We start from the raw sequence: 23,490 nt of genomic DNA on the forward strand, positions 1-23,490 counted from the left end.
TTATGGGAAGTTTTATCAAATTTTTTTTAGAAGATTGGTGATTTGTAGCTTTTATAAAAGTATTGTATTGTTGTTTATTTATATTAATTACACATTCAAATATTAGAATTAGAGTTTTCTTGAGTTAAGGCTTTGGGAATATGAAATATTATTCCCATGTTCCATGCCGGTCTTGCCTTATTTTCTGAGCGTGACAATTCATTTCATCATATTTCACTTCTCTATTTCACCTACCTCTTCCTTCCCCTCTTTCTCTTTTGTTGTCTACCTTCTGTATCGCCATGACAAGGCTGCATCCATGCTTCACCGTGCACTGGTTTTGATTAGGATCTCACTGTCCTTCAAGGTTCACCGTGCATTTCACTCTAACCATTGTCCAAGCTTTATCACGCTTGAGTTTCCGATCTCAGCTTTGGCATGTTGCAGAGCTTTGTCTTGGCCGCTCTTGCTTGTGGTTCTCCAAGCTTCGTTGCGGGTTATCCAATCAGTGTTTCTCCAAGCCTCTCGCTTGCATCTTTGTGAGCATGCGTGTTCCCAACTGAAAGCTGGGGACGATGTATCTAAATATGCGATCTACATTGCTTTTGATACGAAGAAAACTCATGAGCATTGGACAATAAAACACCAGTTAATGACACATCAATGCAATTAAAAATGGTTTCGGAAAATAACATGGTGTTTAAATTGTAAGTTGCAAAATAAATAAATTTCAATAATGATTAATATTTTTAATCAAAATGATAATTCTTTTTGAAATACCAATAAAATATTTAAAATATCCAACAATGTTTCGGTAAGTAGAAATAATGAATCCAATGACAATATAGCTATCAAATTCTTTATTCATCCTCTTTTTTTAATTGAACAGTACACTGGAGCGACGATGAAAAGTCCAACTTGACCTTTCTGCAAAAAAGATAATTTTGACATGTGTATTTATGAAATGACAATGTTAACCCTGAATTTAGATATTTGTAATTCAGGAAATGACAATGCTAACCCTACTATGAAATGCTTCTTTTCTCTCTATTTACATTTCATGAAAGCATCCTTTATTCAAGTACGGAGAAGAACTCATCGTAATGTCTCTCTGATGGTGCCACAACACTTCGATGTAAATGCCGCAACTCCTATGGTAACTCGGAATGCTTTGCTTAAAACATTTTTGAGGCATTTTTTAACCATGTAAGTTGAGGGTTTTGCGCATCATTTAATTTGAAGCTTTCAGGACTTGAGAGGACATGCACTTGGGGGCTCAAATGGAGGTGGATTCCTTGGGGATGTGGAAGATCAACGGCATAATTTAGCATCGATTACTAGTTTCCCCTTTCCTTTTCCTTCATCTCTCTATGTATCTTTTATTTTGCTTTTTGGATGGCTTTGCATGATAAACAATATATGGTCTCGATATCTCTCTGTCTTTGCTCATCATTGTTATTTAGTTTCATGATAACTTGATTTGCTTGCAAGATGGTAATATACCTCTTGACCCTGTGTAGTCACATTAGGTTTGTGTTTGGCCACGTTCAATTAAGTAATCAGCTAAGATTTTTTTTTTCCCACAGATGTTTTACTTAACAAAGAAAAACCAAAGCCATGAGTACAAGTCACTAAAAGAACACAAACCAGAACCAAAAACAACATAGCAAGGGAAGCAAAACAAAGATAATAAAGACTTTCAACAAAATCACATACTTCATCTCCTCGATTCAGGAATGAAATTCATTCTTAGCTTTGTTTGGGAACCCACGCAATGGTGCTTTGAAAAAGGAAGTGGCATATGGGAACACTCCCTGGTTTCACTTTTAGCATTTGGAAGGCCAAATGTTTTGGGTTCCACTGTGACGTGTCTCTGTGACATACACTCACGGCTTTTATTCTGCTCCCATCATCCCCCTTCAAGGATACCGTATAGGTGACCGTGTTCTCTATTTTATGACAATAAAATACAGCAAACACATAATTAAGCTTGTGGCACACCACCACTTTCGTCTCTCCCACCTTCCCTCCTTGCATTATTGTGTATTCTTGCTGCTTTGTATCCTTCATCACTTCCGTAGACAAAGCTTCCACGTCTTTCCCAAGCTTCAAAGTGATAAAATCAACCATGGATTCCAATGACGTGGCACAATACTTCTCCTCTCCTTTAATCCCTGACTCCTCACAAAGTTTAATTGTATTATTCATAACCTCAGCTTTTTCTGACCCAGGCTTCACAGCAAAGTTGTTCAATATCTCAGCCATCTGTTAGTAAAGAATCATAAATACATAAATTTTCTGTTGGCCACATAGCAGAATCAATCTGACATTACGTACCTTGCTTGAGGAAAAGGGAATGGATTTCACGACTTCACGAGGCAGGAAGGATGCTTGGTTAGAGATTTGCGTGAAGAGTAAGTTCATTCTGTGACCAGCCTTCAAGTCCTTCTCCAACAAGAAGAGAGCTCTGCTGGCATTATCGTGTAGTTTGGTGTCAGAGTTCACATAACAAAAATTTATGCATACTTTTCTATGTTCGGTCGTCCAGCCACGGTCGGGGGTGTCGTCACCTGACTTGGCAGCATTAACTATTTAGCACTTAAAGAAACTTACTGTAGAATATTATTTGTCAAGTGAAGATCGAAATTCGCAGAAAAAAAATACCAATGAACATTACGATACCAACCAGCAGGGTGAAGGAGATCTGCGAATGATTTGGGAATGGGAGTAGTGGGAAGCATGGACTTCCAGTAAAGTTCGGGAGGTGAGGCAGCATGCGTTCCTGCAATGTGCAATATTATATATAATATGAAAATAGACATTCGTATAATACCCTGAGAACAACAGCGATACGCAGGGGTTCGATCTTCAGTATTGAAGAAACTATGTACTGAAGCTGCATATAATTTGCCCATTAATAGACAAAAATTGGAAGTGAGAGGAAGAATATAATGGGGGGAGAGTGCCAAGGATTGGATTCTTATGAGATATGGACGACGCAGGTTTCGATACAAGGTGCATGACACCCACACCCACACACACACACACTTATATCGGATATCAAAATTTAAAGAAAAGCAAAAGAATGAAAAATATGTAAAAAGAAATTATCTCAATATATTGTTATTTTATTTTAGTTTAAATTTAAATAATTAATTAATTGCAACTTTCAAATGAGTAACTTTTTTTAAAGGCCAAAAAAAAAAAATCTAAAGTTCTATTCCTTTTACTTTAGCTTGACATTTACTTTAGCTTGACATGATCATTTTAACCCCTTTACTCCATGGGCCCTTTTGGTTGGTAGAATTGGCATTGACAAATAAAAATGGAATGAAAAGAAATGCTTGGAAATGGATTGATGATTATCATGATTTTTGTTTGGCATCGTATTAAAACTTTGTAGTTTGAATAAATTATTTATGTTGGTATTTGAAATAAGCTCCTTCTTTCCAAAGATAAGCACTGGCGGCCTTCAAATCTCCATTACCGTATTTGAATTACAGTGGGCATTGGAACCCCATCTTTGTTAATGCATCTTTAGTTTTGATGATTTTATTAAGTATTCGATGAAACAAGGTATATTAACATAACTTGAATGACTTGGTCTTAAAAGTTTAGAGTGTTTTTGAAATCGTTTAAAGCTTGTTATTTTTTTTTTAGGGGAAAAAAAAGCTTGAGCTACTTAATATTTGAATACTAGCCTTATATTCGACTATGAATAATAGTTTGAATTTTGGCTGGCCGATTTAGCTTGACTGTCTGCTTAACCATGGTCACACATTTAACTTAAACAGTTTATATCTATTTCTATTTTAAAAAAAATTCAAAGAAAATGATAAACCTAAAACAATTGATTGGACGGTTAAAATTAACTTAAACTAAGTCAGTTTTCTATGAAGTAAAATGTGCAAAATTTGATATTCCAATTCCCTCAAGCTTTTTTTAGAAAAATGTGAAAAGAAATACACAAAAAATATATGGGAATCAAAATTTGATAATTTTAATTTCAAGATAGAAAAGTTTACAGGACTAGTTTGTTTGTAGCTTTCCTTGCTTTTTTGTTGTTACTCCAAATCATTTGTAGAAAATGATGCATTTAATGTTTTAGTCATACGATTTTGTTTTAATTAATTTTCATCATGGACATCGTATTAGGAAAAAAGCCTCTTTAATTAGTTGGAAGACATATATAGAAAATAAAGCACATCACTTCGCATATTTCCAAGTCTAAGAGAGAAAAATTTCAGTCTTCATCTATTGAGTTAAATGCTTTTATATTCAACTTCCAAGTCATTTTAGAAAACAATGCATTTACTTTGTTTTGACAAAAATCTTGCATTTACTTTCCAATTTTGAAACTTTTACAAATAAAATTATATATTTAACTTTGTTATTTTCCACGTCATTTGTCGTTTTTTTTTTAATAAGGAGTGGCAAGCCTAACTTATGATATAACTATTAAAATTTAAAGATAGTGAAAACATCTATTAAATAATAGAGAAAGTGGGGTATGATTACTTATGTACTTTATTTATTGATGTATCATTTTGCCACCCGTAATGAATCATCCATTAAAGCTGGTTTAGTCTTAAAGAATGCTTTTCAGTGTCACATTCACATCCAATTCAAATATAATACATTTTAACAAGTCTAATTTTCAATATGTAATCCTATAGTAAATGGTAGACATATTTTGTCAAAAAGAAAACAAGGAACGAAGTTATCTCCCAAAAAAAAAAAAATCTATCTTTGACACTATATAGTACACATTGCTTCAATTCTAATAATCTCCATTTCCATTTTTTTAAATATTCATTATAAAAGAATATTCAGCAATATGTACTGATAAGATCATAAGACACACACACAGAGACAGAGACAGACAGACAGACAGAGAGAGAGAGAGTAGGCCACATTCTAGCTAGGAAGGTTCCTAGTTATCCATTTCAAATGAAAGGGATCCAACACTATATTACATTCGTTAACCAATTATATTCCTTCTGATTTTAATTTTTTGGGTATAGGCCATTTCCATTTAATTTTGAATAGATGGATCTGTTTAGAAAATTTTTACCATGTTTTTTTTTTATTGATGATTAAATAAAGAATATTTGTTTTGATTGAAGAAATAAATTGAGTCAGAATACTTCATTTCCTGATAGAAAATGAGGGAAACCAAATCGCAGGATTTGCTTATTTTCATTATGATTTGTAAAGGATGCAGGGACCAGTCTATTTTAATGTTCATTACTCTTTTATGATGATGGACCACGTCACTCATTTGTAAAAAAATAATATGTTGTTTTATTGGTACAAATAATATATTATTTTTATCATGTGGGATTCTTTTAATATAGTTTCATGTAAATCAAGTCATAAGGGTTGTACCTTTTTTTTTTTCGACAGGACTTCTTTTTGTAGTCTTCCTTACCTTTTTCTTTTTGTTGGACCAATCCATTTGTAGAAAATAATGCATTTTCTTTTTGTAGTCGTTGGAAGATCCTTTAATTCATTTTCATCATGCACGTCACATCACAAGAAACAGCCTCTGTAGTTATTGGGAGACATGATGAGTAGGGAAAAAAAAAAAAAAGCATTCACTTTGCCATTTTATCTTTGGAGTAAAATCTTCAGTGTTCATCTTTGGAGCTAAGTGCTTTTCTTTCCAATTTTCCAAGTCATTTTAGAAAATATTCAAAATAATGCATTATGCTTTATCTTTGGGAAAATGCCAATCAGACAACCCTTAAGAATATTTATTACAATTATATAGCCTTAAATCATTAAAATTTCAATAACAGACTATGCTCCTTATAATAAAGTATTTTTTATTGATTAGTTTGATATTTACAACATACTTTTGTAAATTTCCAAATAACACTACAAAATTTTCCAAGTATCTTTTGATGATTTTCCAATCAATTTATCTATGTATTGATAGTAAAAAATTAAAAGTGATTGATTTGTAATTTACATCTGACTCTTATAAATTTTCAACTAATGTTACAAATAATCTCAAGTGTATTTTATGGATTTTTCAAGTGGTTTATGATATGAATATAGATAGCAAAAAATTGAGATTCACAACTGACTTTTATAAATTTTTAACTGACGTTACAATAATCTCAAATGTATTTTGTTAAATTTCCAACTGACTATTCAAATTTTTTTAATTGCAAATAAAGACTATAGCTATTAGTAGGATTTCAATAATTCAGAATTATAATTGTAATTATTATTCTAATAGGGTCCCTAATTGTCATTTTCCCCTTATCTTTTGGCCATCTGTAACATATGAACAATCCATTAAGACTAGTTTGGTCTTAAATAGTTCTTTCAAGTTATTCTGAAAAGTCTAATCTTTAGTTATTTGCAATTTTATGTAAACTTTAAATTATTTTATTTAAAAATATCACGTTCCCTTAATATTCTTAAAAAAAGATCTTGCGTGAGATACAGTGGCTCCCTTTCTAGGGCAAGATGCATTCCAATAATATAAAAGTATATGGACTTGGGCCTCTCGACTTAAGTCCATTGGACTGATGATACTAACAGACAGGAAATCGCAGATTTTGAGCCTGATTTTGAAAAGCCTATAAATCCTGTTGCTGTTATTCAGTGGATGCGGAAGTATTATGTTAATATAAATGAGACCGACCTTGAGTTAAACGTTTACTTTAGCAAAACATACTTTTTAAACCCACATATCTAATTCGATTAATGCGCCAATAATTTAGAAATGGGATACGGTGACATTCTCATAAATAAAAAAGAAGATGAGATAATTTTTAAACTGATTAATAAGGGAATCAATTTAAAAATTGATATCTAAACCGGTCATAGATCATAACCAATTTAGACATATATTTATATTTTAATATTTTTTTAATTTTGAATAGATATTTAAACTGGTTATTAAGGGTAACTGGTTTAAATAATAATTTGTAATATTTAAAATATTTTTTTTTTAAAATATCTAAAGCAGTCATGCTTTGTAATCAGTTTAGATGTGTTTAAATTTAAATTTTTTTTCTCTTATATCTCTAAACCCTAGACTTCTCTTCTCATCCTGTTCTGTCCTCTTCAGTGTCGAAGTTGTTCCTCACTGTTGAGAGATTATTGCTCATTGATAGAAGTCGTTGCCCCACCGTTGTTGCTCGTTAAGATGGCGTTACTGGTTTGAAGTAAGGAGTGTTGAAATGGCAGATCATTCTAACATTTCCTTTCTTTTTCCGATTTCAATTCTAATCTTCATTGCTGAATTTTCACCCAAGGCAAGGATCTACCTATCCTCCTTCTCCTCCGCCGCCAGACACCTGCGCAATGGTGCTTTCTTATGAAGGTTATCTAACGCCTGTGTATTCCGAATACCCTCTGTCGCTACCTCCTTTGCGTCCCCAGTATCAAGGGTACCAAGGTTATTTCAATGACCAATATCAACAACCGCCTCCTCCACCTTAATCATACCCCAATCACTATCATCAACACCATGAGACCAACTGTCTTTCCATCTTGCGAGGTAGGTACACTTTCCTTCTTCTAAACTTTCTGTCCTGCTTTCATGTCTGGATTTTCAAGTATGGGTTTCTTTCTTTATTATCTGGTTGAATTAGTGTCGTGCCCCAGACTTCATTTCCAATTTGACAGACATCTAATTATCTTGAAGCTTGTCTTATCCTATAGCTCGTCCCAATTGGAGCCCTTCTATCTGAATTTATTTGACCTGATAAATGGTTAAATAAACTTGGGGATTCTTCTGCAATTTTCACCATTTTTACACTCCAAGCTCTCAACGTTTTTCCTCTCGGGTCACTACTTTTTTATCCCTCTTATCTTATACAAATTACTCACAGTTCACATTTAGAACTGTTTGTCCATTGAGTATATTGGTGTTAATAATTCTGTGACTGTATTGGTAGTTTTGCGGGCATGATTGAAACAATTAGTTTTTTGTTTCTCATTTAGCAATGAGTATGTTGTATTGTTTACCTTTCTACCATGATTTTCTTTTCTAAATTTTTCTTTAATGCAATTACTAGATTATTTTCATTTTTGTTGGTACCATTTACCGCATCAAGATCTAATTGTAATTCTAATTTTAAGGAAGTTTCTGGTTTAGTACTGTTGCCCTTTCCTTTAATGCTAACTTGTAATTTACTTAATGCAAGATTTTGTTGTTGTTGTTTTTGAAGCTAGAATTGTTATAAGCACTTGTAATTTACTTAAGACATCAAGATGCCTGTGTTATGACTTTTTTTGCTGCTGTGAGGTTGAACTAATCGATGCTTGTTGAAGTTGTTTGGGTTGTTTTGACATCCAAGACTTGTTTTCCATCTTTGACTCATGCAAATTCTCTTGCACAATTTCACACAAAGAGCACTGGAGGAACAAAAACTAGCTCGAGAAGAAGCTAAGAATGCTGAAATATCAGGCATGCAAACTTTCCATATGAGAAGAATGCCCTTTTTGACCTTTATTCAAAGCCTGTTATATTTCTTCTCATTTCCATTTTAGGCCATGGTGAATCAATCAACTTCATATGTATGCTCTTTTTTTCCTGTTATATTATGAGGTCTATAGTTTGTCAAAGTAAAAAAAAAAATTCTTAATTCTTGAATGTTAATCTTGAATAAAGAGTTTAGCGTTAAGTTTTGCTTATCTTTAATGTATATATTTTTGTTCATTTCTTTTTTAATTTTAATTGGTTTAATAATTTCAACACATATCCCTATGAGAAGTTTAGGTATTTTTTAACATGTCATAACATAAATTTTGCTAATAAATATAGGACTTATGCAGCTGTTAGGCCCAGCAGAAAATGGGGCTAGATATATGCAGGAAAGAAGAAAGGAAGCCCAACCAATTGAAGCAACCGTGACAAGGCTAGAAAGGGCATAATGGGAAATAGAGCTGAGTAACGGATATTTTGATTATGTCAGATAGTGGGAGTGCGTTAAAAAGAGGGAGAGGAGGCCATATTGGGCAAGAAGTGTGTCATTAGTAGGAGAGGGTTATGGTCTCTCAAATACTAGGAGGGGAGGGAGCTGTTCTGTTTGAGCATTCTCTAAGTTTGTGAGTTTATGCTTTGGGTGATTAAGGATTGTATTCCTCTACATTTTCCATTGGTAATAGAAGTCTACTAGAATATATTTCATATTTGGCATTGAGTTATTTTTCAAGACCTAACATTTTGGTATCAGAGCAGTTGATTCTGGGCATGGTCAATACGGGGATGGAAAATAGAGTCGACCAACTTGAAGAAGTGGTGATAGAGTTACAGAGGAAACAAGGAGAGACAACGGAGAAACTTACAGGAGTGGAGGGAACAGTGAGACTAATTTCGGACCAGCTCACTGAACTTCGAAATCTGATTACAGTAGCCAACAGAGACATAGGAAGAATTAAGGATGGGCATATTGAAGGAGAGAAAGTGGAGGAGCCTAGAAATATTTCAACGAGTCATGGTGAACGGAACGAACGAGGAGAGGAGGAAACGAGACAAAATGATAACAAACACTTCAGACGTCTGGAGCTCCCTATATTCAATGGAGATGACCCTTTAGGGTGGATGTTCCGTGTAGAATGTTATTTGACTATCAACAAGATTAGCGAACAAGACAAGCTTGATGCTGCTATCGTAAGTCTAAAAGGTAAAGCCTTAACCTGGTTTTAGTGGCTCGACACTCGAGCTGTAGTGAGATCTTGGCAAGAGTTTAAGAAGGAAGCAATAGAGTGGTTCCATGGTAAGCAGGCTAGTGATGAGTACGAGTAGTTGCTCACCTTAAAACAAGAAGAAATGGTTCCCGAGTATAGAGAGCGTTTTGAGTTCCTCTCTGTGCCTCTTCGGGATGTGTTAGAGGAGATGATGATGGGGGCATTTATGAATGGGCTTAAGGAGGAAATTTGGTGCGATGTCAAATTAATGCATCCCCGAAATCTGACGCAACGTAACTGATGGATTTTTCGAATCAAGTGGAAGATAGGAATCGTGTGAAGGAAAAACTAGAGGAGAAGAAGAGTAAGGCTTCAAAACCTTCCTCGGCAGGGTGCTGGAGTGATTTTCGAAGCTTTATGCCCAGGTTCAGCCCAGTGGATACTGTAAGAAATGCAGCGTCGCCTCTCACGGTGAAGACGACCTTTGGTAAGGCAAGAGATGAGGCCAAAATGACGGCACAAAAAGGAGTTAACCCAGTGCTAACCACTGCCAGCAGTAACAGTAACAGTATGAGGAGGAGGCTTTTGGAGGTTGAAATAAACAGACGCTGTGAGCTGGGCTTATGCTTCAAGTGTGAAGAGAAGTTTAGGCCTAACTATAAGTATAAAAATAAACAGCTCCAGCTTCTTGTATTGAAAGAAGAGGAAATAGATGAAATTGGGCCTGGCAAGGCCCACGAGCTAAGTAACCAGATGGCTGAGAAGGCAATGTCTTCAATGGAGCTTTCCATGACTATTGCAATTGGGCTCACGAGAAAACGAACTCTAAAAATGGTGGGAGAAGCCCATGGACAAAAGGTGGTGATATTGATTGACTGTAAGGCAACTCATAATTTCGTGGCCCACACCCTCATTAAACAGCTCAGGATTCCAATGGAGACAGTCAAGAAGTATTTTGTGATAGTGGGAGATGGGCGATGAATTGAATCAGACCTGAAATGCCCAGAGATTATGCTGAAAATATAAGGGGTAGAGATCAAACAGACGTTCTACCCTTTCAATTTGGGAAATGTCAACTTGGTCTTGTGAGTGGAGTGGCTCGCGTCGCTGGGTGAAACTTGCATGAATTGGAGGTAGTTGTATATGAAGGTGAGAGTGGACAAACAATGGGTTTGCCATTGTAGGGATTCAATGCTAACGCAATTGCCTACTGCATTCAATCGATCAAGAAATCCATTTTGGAGGAACGAGTTGGATATATCCTTGAGTTGAGAGCAATCAACAAGAGTATAGAAAGCATATTGGATTCTAAAGCCTCAGACTTAAGCGACATACTCACTAAATTTCCGAACGTGTGCTACTCACTGGAGGCCTACCCCCTAAAAGGTCACAAGACCATGCTATACTGGTCAAGGAAGGTGCTTAGCCCCCCAACACACGACCCCATCGCTACAGGTACGCTCAAAAGACAAAAATCAAAAAGTTGGTGAAAGAAATGCTCTTAGCCAGAATTATCCAGCCGAGCACTAGCCCTTACTCCAGTCCTGTATTATTAGTCAAGAAAAAAGATGGGAGCTGGCAGTTTTGTATAGATTATCAAGCACTAAACAGAATCATAGTACCAGACAAATACCCTATCCCAGCCATTGATGAACTACTAGACGAGTTAGGCGGTGCTACTATATTCTCTAAGCTTGACCTTAAATCAAGCTACCACCAAATCCAGATCAAAGAGGGGGAAGAAAACAAAACAAATTTTTGCATGCATGACGGGCACTATGAATTTAAAGTCATGCCTTTCAGTTTGACTAACACTCCCTCAACTTTCCAATCTCTTATGAATGATATATTTCGAGAATATTTGAGGAAGTTTATTTTAGTGTTCTTTGATGACATTCTTGTGTTTTGTGAAGACAGGAACTCTCACAAAGAACACCTGTGAAAGACCTTAGAGCTACTGAAGCAGAACCAATTAGTAGTGAATCCTAAGAAGTGTGTGTTTGGGCAGACTCAGGTTGAGTATTTGGGGCATATCATATTTGTTGAAAGGGTGAAAGTTGATCACAGTAAGATCTCGACAATGAAAAAATGGCCGAAACCTAGGAGCTTGAAGGCTCTTAGGGGCTTCTTGGGTCTAACTGGGTACTATAGGAAGTTTGTAAAGGACTATGGAAAAATTGCAGCCCCTCTGACACAATTGCTAAAGAAGGACTCTTTCTTATGGGATGAGAAAGTGCAGAAAGCATTTGAAGATCTAAAATTAGCCATGACAACTCTTCTAGTGCTTACCATGCTAGATTTCAAACTCCCCTTTAATATAGAAGCGGATGCCTCGGCTAAAGGAATAGTGGCAATATTAATGCAGAAGTGATGCTCCATTGTTTATTTTAGCCAGAAGCTTTCAGAAAGACAGCAACAATGTTCGGTCTATGAAAGGGAATTAATGGCAATTGCACTAGCAGTCAAAAAGTGGCAGCATTACTTGACTAATTAACCTTTCATAATCAAGACCGATCAGTAGGCGCTAAAATATCTGATGGAGAAAAGAATAATTGCACTTGACCAAAAAAAGTGGGTATCTAAATTAATGGGTTATCAGTTCCAAATACACTGCAAGTCGGGAAAAGAGAACCGTGCAGCTGATGCTCTCTCTCAGCAACACAATGAACTAGAGATGAGGGCTGTGTCATTATGGCAGTATGAAGGCATAACAGATTTAGAGTTCAAAATTCTACAAGACGAGCACTTGAGAACCTTGACTTAGCAATTGATACAAGGGAAGGAGGTACCTAAGGGATATACACTACGAAATGGGGGTTTTTTTTTAAGGGCGATTGGTACTACCCAAGAATTCATCCAAAACTAAGGAATTGATTCAAGAATTTCATGATTCATTGGCAGGGGGCACTCTGGATATTTACGGACCTATAAGAGACTATTAGTTGTCGTTCATTGAGTAGGCATGAAGAAAGACATCCAGGATTATGTCACACAGTGTGACATATGCCAAAGGAGTAAATATGAAGCCTTGACTCCTGTAGGCCTGTTGCAGCCACTTCCCATACCAAGTGCGTCCTGGATTGATATTAGTATGGATTTATAAGAGGATTGCCTAAAAGTCACCGCTTTGACACAATGTTAGTAGTGGTGGATCGGTTAACGAAATATGCCCACTTCATTCCACTATCACATTCGTATAACGCTAAGGATGTTGCTAAAATTTTTGTTAAGGAAATTATTCAATTGCATGGATTTCCTTCAACCATAGTGTTTGATCGAGATCAAGTTTTCACAAGTCAATTTTGGAAAGAGCTTTTCAGCTTGGCAAGCACCACACTTAAGTATAGTTCAACTTACCATCCAGAGAACGATCGGCAAACGAAGGTGGTAAACTGAAGTCTAGAGACTTATCTGTGTTGTTTTGCTGGAAATACGCCAAAGAAATGGGCTAAAATGTTACTGTGGGCAGAATACTAGTATAACACCTCTTATCAGACTGGAATGACTCTATTCAAGGCCCTATATGGCAGGGACCCACCTGTTCTCCTAAAATGGTCAAATAGACCTTCACGAGTACAGGAGCTAGACCAGCAATTGAGGGAGAGAAATCTTATTTTGGATGAACTTAAGGCACAGCTTGAGCGAGGTCAAGTAAGAATGAATAACCAGGCAGATAAACATCGAAGAGAGGTCCACTTTGAGGTAGGAGATTTTGTCTATTTGAAACTTAAGCCTTACCGATTTCAGTCATTGGCTAAAAGGCCTAATGAAAAATTAGCCCTTAGATATTATGGGCCATTTTTGATTGAGGAAAAGATTGGTTTAGTTGCTTATCACTTGACCCTCCCTCCTAGTGCTTGAATTCATAATTTTTTTCATATTTCCTAACTTAAAAAAGCCTTAAAGGCCATGGTTACAGCTTAACCATTACCAAATGGGCTTATTGAGGAATTAGAGTTACAAGTGGAACCCGAATCAGTTTTAGAGGTGTGTTGCGATGACCAAGGTACCTTACAGCTCCTGATTAAGTGGAAAGCCTTACCTGACTACAAGAATACTTAGGAAGAATTAATTGGAGACCATTCGTACTCAATTTCCAAATTTTCACCTTGGGGACAAGGTGACACTTGTAGAACAGGAGAATGTTGGGCCCAGCAGAAAATGGGGCTAGATATATACATAAAAGAAGAAAGGAAGCCCAACCCATTGAAGTAACTGTAACAAGGCTAGAAAGGGAAGAATGGGAAATAGAGCTCAGTAACAAATATTCTGATTATGTCAGATAGTAGGAGTGCATTAAAAAGGGGGAGAGGAGGTTGTATTGGGCAGGAAGTGTGTCACTAGTAGGAGAGGGTCCTGGTCTCTCAAATACCAGGATTGTATTCCTAAGTTTGTGAGTTTATGCTTTGGGTGATTAGGGATTGTATTCCTCTACATTTTCCACTAATAATAGAGGTCTACTGGAATATATTTCATATTTGGCATTGAGTTATTTTTCAAGACCTAACAGTAGCCCATGCCAGATTTGATATATTTGTTGTTATTGTTTTCCTCAGGTTTACAAGAAAATGTCAAAGCACTTTTTCGCTTAGATGCAAGCCATATAAGATCAGGTGTTCCCTCTAACATTTTGACTTACAATTTCTATGAATTATGCATGCAAATCAGGGAGAATGAAACCTTTTATTTTTGTTAATTTTGATTTGAATTAAGCTTATAAAAGAGTGGCTCTCCTCAAGATATGGGATAAATTGTGGATGTAATATTTTTTGTCCTTTTAACTTAACACCAAACACCTTGTTTGATAATATGAGCACCTCTTACAATTAAATTCTGCAAAAAGAAATTGAGAAAAATCTTAAAGCTTTGAAAGCTAAACTCGATGATGAAGAAACACTGGAAAAGTCACTTGATGTCAAATTGGTTGAAAGAAAACGAAAGTAGGTTCTTGTTCAAGATATGCATATCTCTGTCTTCAATCATATTTGAGCATAGATGTTTGTTGCGTTATGCTTTTAATTTCTCCCTTTTCTTTTCCCTTTGTCATCTTTTCTAATTAGTTGTGTAACTAGGAGAATTGATGAAACAATTAGAGAAATAAAGGGATATCATGTCTAAAAGAAGTCCTGTTTTTTCTTCCTTTATGATGAGCTTAGATCAAATTCTGATGGAAGTAATGATTTTTATGGTTTATATTCTATTACTATCTCTTTGGAAGAATTATGCTTGGAAAATATATTATTCTTTCAATCTTTACCATCATTATTCTTTCTTGTTCATTTCTTGCTTTTTTTGTTTTTTTACAAAAGGTAAAATTATAATCATGATGTATAGCAATTTGTATCAACATTTCCTTTCATTTGCTAAGAGTGTGCTCAATTGTTTGTTTTTAACTTGATGCACCTTAAGTGATAAAATCACAATATAATTTTCATTCTCTCCCTACAGGTGTTAGAATAAATTTACCATAAAAAAGATTTTTTTTTATATTGGAATACAAAAAAATGCCCCTATTTTTGTTTTTTAAATCTCACTTTCTAAACCAATCTAAACCAATTCTATTTTACAACCAATTTAGAATATGCCGATTATAAACTAGTTGTATAATCGATTTAGAATTGCTTGTCATATCTAAACTGGTCTTTCTAAGCTGGTTAAAAACTGGTTTAGGTAATCAAATGGATACCTCCTTCTACTGGTTGAGTTAAGATTAATGTAGATGGGGCTGTTACATTCTCAAGTGAAAAAGCTGGATGTGGTGGGGTTTTGAGAGATCATAATGGATACTGGATAGCAAGATTCTGCTATAATTTAGGTATTTGTTCTGCTTATGAAGCTGAGGAATAGGCAGTGCTGAAAAGCCTTTGTTTTGTCTGGGGCTTTGGCTTTAGGCATATGATCTTAGAATCTGATTGTAAAAGTCTCACTGATTAGATTGCTAAAGGAAATATCAGTAATGGTGCTTGCAGTACAGTTTTATTAGACATAATTGATATGTTACATTGGAAATGGGAAGTCAAGCTACAGCATGTTGATAGGCAGCTGGATCAAGTTATTGATAAGCTGGCAAAAGAAGGAATTTCCTATTTTTCTCTGTTTAAGGTGGCTTTGGATTTTTTAAGGAGCTTAGTTGATTCTGATAGTTTGGGATCTCATGTCACATTCCAAAAATAGAGGATGACCGACACAGGATGTGAACAATATCACACATCCCTTAAGCCTCAAATTGAGAAATTATTCAATTTCCAATACATAATTAAATTTGTATTGAAATTATGGCATCCTTAATAGTGTTTGTTATAATAAAAGTTTCAATATTTTTGTAGAAATTTCAGCAAAACCTCCTTTATCAATAGGATCTTCCAAAATATCTAAAACAATATATATATATATATATATATAGATTTCCATATGCATTCAACAATTTAGAACTATGTTCCCTAGTAACAGACAGTTGACATAAAAATAAAATCAGGATCTTATCTATGGTTAATGTGAAGGATTTAAAACTTAATCTTAGAATAAAACACATCATTTAATATTTATATAAAAAACATTTCCAAAGATAAGTATTCATCCAGTATAGTTTGTAAGCCTCTCAATGATTGACAGGAGGTTCAGCGTCAACTAATAAATCTGAGACCAAAATATTTTCTAGTGAGTAGCATTCCCAAAAATAGAATTTAAGAGTAAAAATAATAAACTCAAACAATTAAGTGAGATAATTGAAAAGATGATAACTCAATATGATAAACTTACTAAATCTGTAAATTTTAATCATAACCATAAAATGAGAGAGAACTGAAAATTGCCTTATTCTATTATGCTTGAAGAAAACAAATTATCCACATGTAAATCAAAGTAATAAATTTATTAATTGAAAGCATTGAAATTTTAAATACCAAATGTTAAGTAAGAGTTTAAAATTTTGAGGACTTAACAAAACAAATAACAAATGTGGACACACAGTCTATGAGGGTAAATAACTAAATGCGTCTTATGTCATGAAGACAAACATGTACACGTAATCCACGAGGGTAAGTAACCAAATGCAGCCAGAGCCACGAAACAAATGTGGACACACATTCCACGAGAGTAATACTAACTAAACACAGCTCGAAGCCACGAAAATAAATGTAGGTGTTAAACCCTCAAATATCAAATGTGAGAACAAAAGCCCATGAAAATCAAACTAACTAGTCATTAACCGTAGTGTGCTAAGGCTAATGAAACTATCATTAGCAATAATGTTCTACTTATAATCCTTGTAAAATCACATTTTGAATATGCGAGAAAAACAATCATTACTGAAATAAAATTTTCACTTTCAATGCCAAACTTGCATGGTTTATTGTAAGTATCAATTTAATACTTGTCAAAATAAAATCTCGTAAATAATGTTCGTTCTGGCATTTATTTGATGACTAAAATTTTGAAAGCTACTCAGGATAATTTCAACAATCTTAAAAATAAATTCATAAGGAAATACATGTACATATCATAACCTAATTATTCATTTGCCATATTTTATATATATATATATATATTCACAGGATAAAATATTTCATATAACAAATTGATTCATCAAATCAGGTTTTGTTCAATAAAGGAATCATTCTTTTTGATAAATATTGTAATGACCTTAAATTAAAAAAATTATTATTATCTCCAATTTATATTTTATTTAAATTTATTTTATGGCAAATGGAAAAGGTGAATTAGTAAAAATTATATTAATAGCTTACTTGAATGTCTAAATTTTAAATATTTTTCCCAAAGATATTAATTTTATTTAGTTTAAGATTTTGGAAAATTTACCAAAGTGCCCGTGTCTTTTATGTTATTAGAGAAAATGTTAGGTTCTCTTTTGTAATTTTGCAATTTCTTAAAATTCAAATTTATATTTCTCCCTCGGTCAAATACGCAAGCACCACCTCTTTTATTTTTCTTTCTCCTTCTTTAAAATTCCAAAAACCAGAGAGATCGCCTCTTCTCTCCCTCTGTTCTTTCGGCACTCATCCTTGCCGTCACCGGTGTGAGTGTGAGCTAGAGAGAAATCGAGAGTTTTGGTCCTTTATTCTTCTCCATCCATTTCTTTTCTGTGTTTCTAAAGTGTGCGAGTGAGGAGCTAGGCTGTTCAGTTCGTCGCTGATGTCAGTGTTCGCTATGAATTCGCTACTGTCAGGACCCAAAGTTGTGAGTTTGTCTACTCCCTTGATTCTCCTACTCCTCTGTTTCGCGACGCTCTCTGAGCTTTGTTCGGCTGGCTGTTGTGGATGCATGAGGATCTCTTTCTTCCTCTTCCTTGTTCTAATAGTAGTGTACCCTTTTACTTTTTGATATTATTGATTAAAGGTATGGATTTTCAAATCTCTTTCTTCCTCCTCAGTTCTGTATGTGTGTATGTGTTAGAGAAACCATTAGCTTTAAACTCTCTTTTTGATGGTTTTGTGTGATTAAGTGCGTGAGTTTATGATGGAAGCCACAAGAATTTCCGTTCCTTTCCCTCTGTTTACTGCATGTGACCGTTTATGTTGGACATGAGTTTTTAGGAGAAGACTTGTTAAGGTCTATATATCACTTGGATAGAGAATTAAGGAAAGCAAGAAGCTTGTCACACTAATTTTTCTCTTGCATAAACAGTGTTTGATAGAATGATTGAGTGAAAATTTTTATATAAATGAGTGCTTAAACTTTACCAAATTAATCCTAATTAAATTTTAATGTTTAGATCACTTGGTTTTTATATATATATATGAATATGTTAATATGTGTTTTGTGAATATGTTTATGTGGCTAGGATTGTAGATTCTCCTTTATTGCTTGTTCTGATCCTGCACATGCCTAAGCTATGAGAGGATTTGAATAAAAATGAAGATGGTTTGGCTTAATGGTGTATAGGTTAGAGTTTGAACATGTTAGGTGAAATTTTGAATTGTTAGAGTAGTTTGGGTCTTGAAGCACAAAGGAACAAGGAAGAAATTTGTTATACTTGATGACATTTATGATATTGAATTAAAGGTGTCATAAGATCGGTTGTGGTTGTGTAAGGTAAGAAATTGTATTGTTTTGAATAATGTGTACTTTATGAAGAATTATCAAAGAGCCTTAAGGATAAATCATTTATCAGTTACTAAAGGAAAGAGGCATGGTTGAGATGAATATGTCATTATAGGTGGGAGAATGGAATAGAAAGAATATAATTCTAAATATGGATAGTAGATTGAGGCAAATAAGGATTGAGGACTTTAAAATTATTCTAGATTACATATTGGGTTCACGAATGTTAGTTAAAAATATATGAATTGAAGTTTTTATTAAAGAAAGTTGTTTATTCTTCTGGTCTAGGTAATAGCGTAGCTAAAGGGAAATGGAGAGGCATTTAAAAAGCACATATTATTAATTTGGGAGATATCAAGTAAGTGGATAGCGTCCAACTAATTTTTTCAATAAAGATTTCCTATACTACAATAGTACATTTGTTTGCAAAATTGTTTTAGTAATAACGATGTGGTTATTGAATAGTGTGTTTATTAAACTTCTTTATTTTGTGAAATTACCTTTATCAGTTTTGAAATTTTAATTAATTAATAAATATAAGTTTGGACTTTGATTATGAGATTTCATTCTATCGAACATTGGATTGATATAGAGAATGATTCATGCGAGTTTGACTTTGAAAGTGAAAATTTTATTTTGAAAGTGATGATTTTCTCGTATGTTTGAAAATGGATTTGAAGGGGACTTTATGCAGAACACTGGTTGTTAACGGCAATTCCGTTAGCCCTTGGTGCGCCATGGTTCACCTAGCTAGCAGGGTACTTATAAGAGGTGCTAGCCCTGTGCGATGGCCAACGCACGTGGAACGGAGGGATGGTTATTTGTGAGCATCATACTCACATTTGTTTCGTTACTTCAGCCGTGTTTGGTTACATACCCTCGTGAACTGTGTGTCCATGTTTGTTTTGTAGCTTCGGCTGCGTTTGGTTACTTACCCTCGTGGATTATGTATCCACGTTTGTTTTCGTGGCATAAGCTGCGTTTGGTTATTTACCTTCGTGGACTGTGTGTCCACATTTGTTAATTGTTCTGATAAGTCCCTATAATTATGAATCCAATTATTTGATGATTTTACGTTCCATTAATGTTATTCAGTAATTTGTTTATAACTAATTATTTCATTTATGTGTTTTCTTGGAAGCAAGTCCTATTAATATTCGCTATGATAGTTCAATGATTTAAGATTTAATTTTAAAAATTTTACAGAGTTATTCTATTTTAAAGTTTATTACATTTTTTTGAAAGTTGTTGTCTCTTTGACTCACATTTTTTTTGAACTTTCTTTTTATTCAAGTTCTATTATTTATTATTGGGACGTTATTCACTAGAAATTGTTATTTTGGTCTCAGACGATATAGTTGAACTCGTGACTCGAGATATCCACTGAGGAGTTTTATTGTTGAATTGAAGCAGAAGAATTATTCTAGTCAAATCCTAATTTAATGAAAAATTTGAACTTTATACCTACATTGGTGTCTGGCCTTAGGTGCTCCACGTAAACTACAGGTAGGATCCTCACATTTATTTAAAATTGAATATCTAATTTAATATTATAACAATTTTTAATTACTCTATTAGTGTGTTTGACGTATTAATTTCAGAGTTTCTTCTTCGATCACGGCTTAAGGGATATGAGTTTTGTGCCCATATCTCATGCCGGTCATACCTGATTGTTTTGGAGTGTGACAAATATTGTTTACTAAAATAAAACAATATGAAAGTAAAATGGCATTAATATATTTTATAAAGAGAATTTTCTTGATAAATTAATTGGGGTACTATTCACTTACTTGAAGAATTTTATTGATCATATATGATTTTATATTGTAAATTTCCTCCTAGATTGGATTTAAAAATTTATTATTTTATATTAATCATTTACAAGCATTTTTTCTTGGTTATATCATCATTCGAATTCTTTTTGTATATCTTATTAGTTGTACGATTCTTGATAATCTATAAAATTCCAAAATTATTGGTTTATTTTACAATTATGTTGTTGAGCCACTTTGTCATCTATTGTTAGTTAAAGTAAGTGTTTTAATATTCATTGATTTATTTTAAACTAAACTTTTACATGTTTTATCTATAATTTTGATCAGGAACGTTACTCATCAAAAAAATTTCTTTGGTCTTAGATATTAAAGTTGGCCCTCCACCTCTTGCTAATCGTTGAGTATCATAATTGCTTTTTGGAATGTGAAAGCATAAATTGACCATTTAGTTTGATGTAATTATGTATTATATTATACAATTATAATTTAATGCTCCACGTATACCGTAGTTAGGTCCTAACCTTATTTTATTATCATGAAATCTACTGGTGTGAAGCTAAGCTCCCTTTTGGTTTTGCTAACAGGTTTTGTAATTGTACAAATTTTGAAAGGTCTTAATTATAGGGGAGATTTTGCCGAAATTTTTACAAAATGATTAAGACATTATGAATTTTAAATTTAGACATAAATTATATATCGTTATCTTGAATTGATTTTTTTGGTTAATTAAGGCTTATAATGTCACGCCCCAAAATATGGGAGTGACCGGCGTGGGATATGCACCTAAACACACATCCCTTAAACCTAATTCAAAATTTTTCATTTTGAAAGTAATTTTTATTTAAATAAAGTCTTAATATTTTTATGGAAATTTTGACAAAATCTTTCTTGAGAATAAGATTTTTTCAAAAATTTCTACAATACAAGTTTTTAAAGAAATATTATATCATCTAGGAGCTCAGCTTCTTCCTACTAGCAGATGAAATGTTACAAAATAAAAATCCTAACCATAAACTATGTGGAGCACCTATAAAATTATTTATAATAATATAATATATAAATTAAAATTTTACATCAGAAAGTGAGATTAATCAAAATGATGTCTCAACTTCAAACTAGTAGCAAAATCCCTTGAATGATTTGACAAAGGTACAAGCCATCTGAGACCAAAATATTTTCTAATGAATAACATCCCAACCATAACATTTTGCAACATTAATGTGAATAAATATAATAGTTACATAAATTAAAGAGAAAATAATTCAATGTAAAAGAATTTGTAAACTCAAAATAAAAGTTCTATATAACTTTAGTATCAAAACACTTTAAATTTATAGTGACAGAGCAGCTTTAATATTTGATATTGACAAGTGAAAAAAATTAAATAAATACATAAATGAAATAATAACATTTGCTAATAAAAATCATTAGAGTGTGAAATCATCAATTAATTAAAAACTCATATTTTTGAGTATTTATCAGAACAATTCACAAACATGGACACACAGTCCATGAGGGTAAATAACCAAACGTGGCTTATGTTATGAAGACAAACGTGGACACATGTCCACGAGGGTAAGTAACTAAACACAGCCGAAGCTACGAAACAAACGTGGACAAACAGTGTACGAGGGTAATGCTAACAAAGTCGAAGCTACGAAACAAACGTGGACAACAGTGTACGAGGGTAATGCTAACAAAACGCAGCTCGAAGCCACAAAAAAAAAAACGCAAGTATGAGATCCACGAATAACAAAAGTGAGAACAGAGCTCACAAAAGTCGAACTAGCTAGTCATTGGCCAAAGCGCGCTAAGGCTAACAGAACTATCGCTAGCAACTAGTGTTCTATATAATTCCCTCCAATTCATTTTTAAACATGCAAAAAAATCATCACAATACAGTTTTCATTCTAAAAAATCAAACTCGCATGAAGAATTTTGGGTATTAAAACTTGCCAGAATAAAGTATCATAACTGATATCCATGTTTGTATTTATTGATAACCAAAATTATCCATGCTGATAAGATAATTTCATCAATCTTAAAAGTATTCTTTGAAAGTAAAAACGCATAAACGTCATAATTCAGGTATCCTTCCATATCTCATTACAATTTTAAAAGATAAAAAAAATTTAATTAACAAAGTATAAATACATAATATACATTATTATATATCTACGTAAAAATATTTTTAGAAAAAGAATTTTTATTCACAAATCAATTAGGACACTATCCACTCACTTGCAATATTCCCAAATGCAAATTCACCCTTAAAGCTTCAATCCTCCCTTATTACCTCAATCGAGATTTTCTTTCTCCAAATCCTCCCCTATTCAATAATGCAAAATTTTAATGACCTTTAGCCACATTTAATAAACTCCTTTCTCATAACAATACTATAGTCCCTCAATTCTTAAATCCATCCGATATATAACTAAAGTCCTTCAGTCCTTACAATACTTTATAAATATATATCCACAACTTTGTCTATACTATACTTGTCTTTCCAACTCCCTTTAAGCACAAGTAGTTAAATTTTAATCAAGGTATGTATATTACATGAGTGTATACCCAACTAAAAAAAAAAAACTTCTACAACCTACTTTATCAAACACCTTAAATGCCTCCTAAAATGCGTAAACATCATAATTATAAATTAAAATCACCACAGTGCCATTTTCAAAATTCAGTTGACCACTCAATAACTATATAATCAAAATTCTCCACAAGGCTAAGTTGACTTAACAGAGCCCAAACCATTTGCACCTTCATATGAATTGATAGAATTCACAAATTACGTAATTAAATAAAAACTCTTTTAATAGACATTTTTGTCCAACGCCTACACACATTAATTCTTAAACTCAAATCAAATATTTTCCTCCTTGATTCCAACTACCAAACATTCACAAAGAAGAAATATTTGAATCAATCAACCTCCTAAATTTCATAAAAAATAATTGTCTTCTAATGATAATTTATTTAATTAGCAATATAATCATTATATAGATATATATAAATA

At 33.5% G+C, this 23,490-nt stretch overlaps 2 protein-coding genes and 2 long non-coding RNA genes across 5 annotated transcripts; 3 read left to right on the plus strand and 1 right to left on the minus strand.

Annotated features, from left to right (window-relative positions):
- The first annotated feature begins 206 nt into the window (after positions 1–206).
- Positions 207–1,410, plus strand: LOC129317616 (uncharacterized). Its single transcript, XR_008594995.1, has 2 exons — positions 207–1,135; positions 1,229–1,410. It is a non-coding gene; the product is annotated as an uncharacterized LOC129317616 (long non-coding RNA).
- Positions 1,411–1,523: 113 nt separating this feature from the next.
- Positions 1,524–2,995, minus strand: LOC129317612 (BURP domain protein RD22-like). Its single transcript, XM_054961943.1, has 3 exons — positions 2,666–2,995; positions 2,317–2,549; positions 1,524–2,244 (listed from the first exon to the last, which is right to left on the minus strand). Exons 1-3 carry the CDS (start codon positions 2,892–2,894, stop codon positions 1,729–1,731), a joined length of 978 nt encoding a protein of 325 aa, XP_054817918.1. The 5' UTR covers positions 2,895–2,995; the 3' UTR covers positions 1,524–1,728.
- A 4,040-nt stretch (positions 2,996–7,035) lies between these two features.
- On the plus strand, positions 7,036–12,527 carry LOC129317614 (uncharacterized). 2 transcript variants are annotated; one of them, XR_008594993.1, is made up of 3 exons: positions 7,036–7,498; positions 8,768–11,088; positions 11,551–12,527. XR_008594993.1 is itself a non-coding variant. In XM_054961945.1 (2 exons), exon 2 carries the CDS (start codon positions 9,934–9,936, stop codon positions 10,612–10,614), a length of 681 nt encoding a protein of 226 aa, XP_054817920.1. In that variant the 5' UTR covers positions 7,036–7,498; positions 8,768–9,933; the 3' UTR covers positions 10,615–11,131. The 2 variants fall into 2 exon arrangements, 1 of the variants encoding a protein (XP_054817920.1); XM_054961945.1 differs by lacking the exon at positions 11,551–12,527 and having other exon boundaries at positions 8,768–11,131.
- Positions 12,528–13,031: 504 nt separating this feature from the next.
- LOC129317615 (uncharacterized) lies at positions 13,032–19,774 on the plus strand. The gene is made up of 2 exons (XR_008594994.1): positions 13,032–14,246; positions 18,434–19,774. It is a non-coding gene; the product is annotated as an uncharacterized LOC129317615 (long non-coding RNA).
- The last annotated feature ends 3,716 nt before the right edge of the window (positions 19,775–23,490 follow it).

The sequence above is a fragment of the Prosopis cineraria genome, unplaced genomic scaffold (assembly GCF_029017545.1).
Source record: "Prosopis cineraria cultivar Desert tree isolate PC_DT_omini unplaced genomic scaffold, ASM2901754v1 PC8, whole genome shotgun sequence".
Classification (NCBI taxonomy): Eukaryota; Viridiplantae; Streptophyta; class Magnoliopsida; order Fabales; family Fabaceae; genus Prosopis; species Prosopis cineraria.